Source organism: Stegastes partitus, unplaced genomic scaffold (assembly GCF_000690725.1).
Source record: "Stegastes partitus isolate 25-593 unplaced genomic scaffold, Stegastes_partitus-1.0.2 Scaffold1529, whole genome shotgun sequence".
Lineage (NCBI taxonomy): Eukaryota > Metazoa > Chordata > Actinopteri > Pomacentridae > Stegastes > Stegastes partitus.
The window spans coordinates 85,687-89,764 of record NW_007579260.1 but is presented as its reverse complement, the minus strand read 5'-3'; the positions used below and the strand labels follow the sequence as shown (position 1 = coordinate 89,764).

General features: G+C 42.4%; 1 protein-coding gene across 1 annotated transcript in view; it reads left to right on the top strand.

Annotated features, from left to right (window-relative positions):
• alkal2b (ALK and LTK ligand 2b) overlaps positions 1-2,296 on the top strand; it is a 10,556-nt gene extending 8,260 nt beyond the window's left edge. The window contains exon 5 of the mRNA XM_008300366.1: positions 1,601-2,296. Within this exon, the coding sequence (XP_008298588.1) occupies positions 1,601-1,665 (65 nt within the window). The 3' untranslated portion in view covers positions 1,666-2,296. The remainder of the gene's footprint in view (positions 1-1,600) is intronic.
• The last annotated feature ends 1,782 nt before the right edge of the window (positions 2,297-4,078 follow it).

The window sequence follows — 4,078 nt, the reverse complement described above, 5'->3', positions numbered from 1 at the left end:
TGTGTTGGTGGTGTTGGTTGTGTTGGGGGTGTTGGATGGGTTGGATGTCATTTTAAAGTTGTTTTATGTCAGTTTGGGACGATTTTATGTCGTTTGTAGTCAAGTTCTGTTTTTTCATTAATTTTTGCAGTCACTGTCATTTTATGTCAGTTTGTAGTCTTTTGTAATGTCTTCATGTTGTTTGTTGTTAAGTTTGTAGTTTTTTGTGTTGTAGTCTCTAAATGCCATCTGTCGTCTTCTTATGTCAGTTTGTAGTCTTTTTTGTAGGTTTGTAGTCTTTTCATCCATGTGTAGTTTTTAGATGCCATTAGTGGTCTTCTTATGTTGGTTTGATGCCATTTTGTGTGTGTTTGTAGCTGGTTGTATAAGTTTTTAGTCTTCTATGTCAGCATGTCATGCGCTAATGTTGTTTTCATTGTGATATCTGTACGTTGGTTTCAGCGTTTTTTATTGTTTGTATTTGTGCTTCATCTTTGTTCATTTTTCTGTCTGTTTTGTAGCTGTTTCATGTCGGTTGTGTGTCCGTCTCTTTCCATCTCGGTGTTCATTTGTCTGCTGCTTCTTGGTCACTTTGGAGCCAGTGATGACTTCCGTTGCTTTGAGGAAGTTTTGTTCCTTGTCCAGGTTTGAGAATCTCTGTTTTAGCCCTCGGACCCGTCGGCTGTCCAGTGAGCTGAACCCGTGTGAAGCCAGGCGCCGGCGGCTGTGACGATGTGAACCACATCGCTGTTCTGTTGACTTTGGCTGCCGCTGCACAGCTTCGTGTTTGAAGTGAATATTTCCTCTGTGGTTGACGCTCACCTCCAGCTGGCGGTTACGAGTTGGCCTGCAGGTTGGCCAAGTTATGTCACAGCACATCCACGGCTTCTTACCGCTGTTTCCTGTATTCTGGACTTTCAATGCACTTTACGGGGCTGAGCTCTTTTTTTCTTCTTTTGTGGCGATTTCTGATTTTAAAAAGTGTGTGTTATTCCTATAGTTACTACGGTAACTGTTGTAGGAATAACACACACCTGGAGGAACAGTGTTTTTATGTCAGTTTGTAGTCTATTCAGGTCTTCTGTAGTGTTTTACGTCATTCATAGTCATCTCATGTCAGTTTGTAGTCTCTTTATTCCGATTTGCAGTTTCTTTGTGATGGTTTGTAGTCTTTTATCAATTTGTACTCATTTTATATTGGTTTGTAGTTTCTTTATGTCGGTTTGTAGTTTCTTTATGTCGGTTTGTAGTTTCTTTATGTCNCTGCTGCTCACAGCTAAACTTCCACATCAAAGTTCACCAGAGAACATGAACAGAAGCCTGATGGATGCTGGAGAACATCCTCTGGTCAGATGGAGATCAATGTGTTGGGCTCACATGGAGTCCAGATGTTTGGTGTGCTCCATGAATGTCTGTAGATGTCCCAAAAAACAAACAATCACAAAGACACACAAAATAACCACAAAAGATGCCAGACGCTGGGTTTGTGTGAACCTGAGCAGGACGAACGTAGATCATAGCTCCAAGAGTTCCTGCTGCTCAGGTTCAGCACATCCTGGACTGTGTGACCTGCTGTTGTCTGCTGCAGATTAACTCTGTGTGTTGTTGTGCTCCTCTGCAGATTATAAAAGATGTGCTCGTCTGCTGACTCAGCTGGCCAAGAGCCCTCGCTGCACGGAGAGATAAACACGGCGGCCGACGGTCGGACTGAGCTCAGACGTTCATGTACACAGAACAGGATAAACGTCGTAAACACTGAGCACGGGACACAGAGCAGGTTTACTACAGACTGGACCAGACACCAGACCAGCACAGAACCACCTCCTCTGTCTCCATCGCTCCTCTCCAGACTCCAGACAGGAAGTGTTGCCGTGGTGGTGAGGGGGAGTGGGCGGGGCCTCATCACTGTAGAAGTTCTCCAGCCAATAGAAACTCAGCGCTGCAGCCAGTGAGCTCGGCAGACTTCACTGCTTCCTGTTTTGCTCTCCTGCGTTCTGTCCGACGACCAATCAGCTCGCACCGCAGGACTGGATGGACCCGTTTTTTTCTGGAGTTAAATCTGGACGGAAACTCGACCTGCGTTCGACCGACCCGGCGTTGAACCTGGTTCTCTTGGGTTCTAACAGACCACAAACTGACAGCTGCTTTGGTTTCTTGGACCCTGAAGTTCTGCTAAGGAGGAACCGAGGACCAAAGTTTAACAACTGCATATTAAAAACTGGTGTTCCAACAATATTCCAAGTATTTATTCTGTTGATTGTGCCGCTAACTGTGCGGTTTGTACATAATGAAAAGGAATAAATTTGTAGTCTCTTTATGTCACTTTGTCGTCTGTTCAGGTCATCTGTAGTGTTTTATGTGGTTTGTAGTCATCTCATGTCAGTGTGTCGTCTCTTTTATTGATTTGTGCTAATTTTGTGTCACTTTGTAGACGTTTTATGTTGGTTTTCAGTCTTTGTAGGTCTTTGAATTTTCCTGTCATTTAGTTTGTTGTCAGCTTCTGTCACCTGTTGTGTTGTCAGTTGTTTTTAGTCGTCATCTTATGTCAGTTTGCAGTTTGTATGTCAGATTGTAGTTTGTTTTTGTTCCCTTAATGTCACTTTGTAGACGTTTTGCAGTAATTTGATGTTGGATTTTGATCAGTTCATCCTGGTTTGTAGTTTTGTGTTGGTTTTACGGCGGTTTGTGGTCGTTTTGTGGTCGTATGGATTTGTGGCTGTTCTGTCTGGTATCGTGGTTGTCGGGTCGCATCGCGGTGCTGTTACGCCGTTGGTGTCTGTTTTTCGTCTGTTTTCGGTTCGTCTCTTTTTGAGTTTTAGCGGAGTCGTTGTTTGGCCTGAAGTCACAGTGGAGGAGGAATAAGGACATAGTTGGTGGATATTTTTGGCTTTTTTACTTTTGTTTGTAACGCTGCAGGCTTCTGGTAAAGGAATTTGTTGTCCTGAAAACAATCCGAGCTCTGTTCGGTTGGAGGGTAATTCCACTTATCATGATCTAAATACATCTGTTCACTCATCTGTCTGCGGCGCTGACGAATGATATTCAAATCTGGCCTCAATGGTTTCATGTTAGATTCAAGTGTTTCGGTTATTTTGTGGTCATTTGATGTCGAGTTGTGTTTCCTTTTCATTTTATGTCAGTTTGTGCTTTTGTTACGTTTTGTGTTTGTTTTAAGTTGCTCGTAATCATTTTAATTCATTTTTTTTCTTTGGTTTTTGTCAGTTTGTGGTTTTATGATGTTGTTTTGTGTTTGTTTAGTTTAGTTTTGTTGTTGTTTTATGTTGCTTTGTTTTCTTGTTGTATTTGTTTGCAGTCATGTTGACTTTCTCCACCTTCGTAGACATTTTATGTCACGTTGTGCTACTTTAATGTCAGTCTGTGTTGTTTTGTGCAAGTTTGTCGTCATTTTATGTCATTTTGATGTTTGTTTGTGTCACTTTGTGTTCGGTTTCATTCATTTTGCAGTTTTCTATGTAAGTTTGCGGTTGTCTCACATTCCCGTCATCGTATGTCAGTTTCCAGGTGTTTTATGTCCATTTGTGGTCATTTTATTGGATAATGGTGCTTTTATGTCGTTTGTGTTAGTTTTGTATTCGTTTGCTGCAGTCTGTGAGTTTCGTCGGGGTTGTTGTTTGACCTGGTTACACACTGAAAAAGAATTCCATTTATTTTTGTAGGATATGACTCTGCAGCCTCAAGGCCTCCGTGAAGGTCTGAACATTTGATAAGAAGGATTTCGTTGTCCTGCGAACAATCCGAGCTCTATTTGTGGATGATTTGGAGGGTAATTCCAGTTTTCTTTGGTGTGTTAGTCTGGGATTTATATCTGGTGTTTGTCTTCATTTGCGCCGGTGGTGACAGATGGTGTTTAAATGTGGACTCGGTTAGCATCTAGTGACTATGGTTTGTCACTGTTTTATGGTCATTTAACGGAGGTTTGTCTTCATTTTTTGCCTGTTTGTGGTTCTGGTGTCAGTTGGTGATGTGAGGCGAGCTCCTCCTGGTTTGATTAGAACACCTGCTGTTGATGCTTGAAGCTGAAGTGTTTCGTCTCCTGTTAGTGTCACCTTCAGGTTTGTTGGCTGGTTGTGTTGGGGGC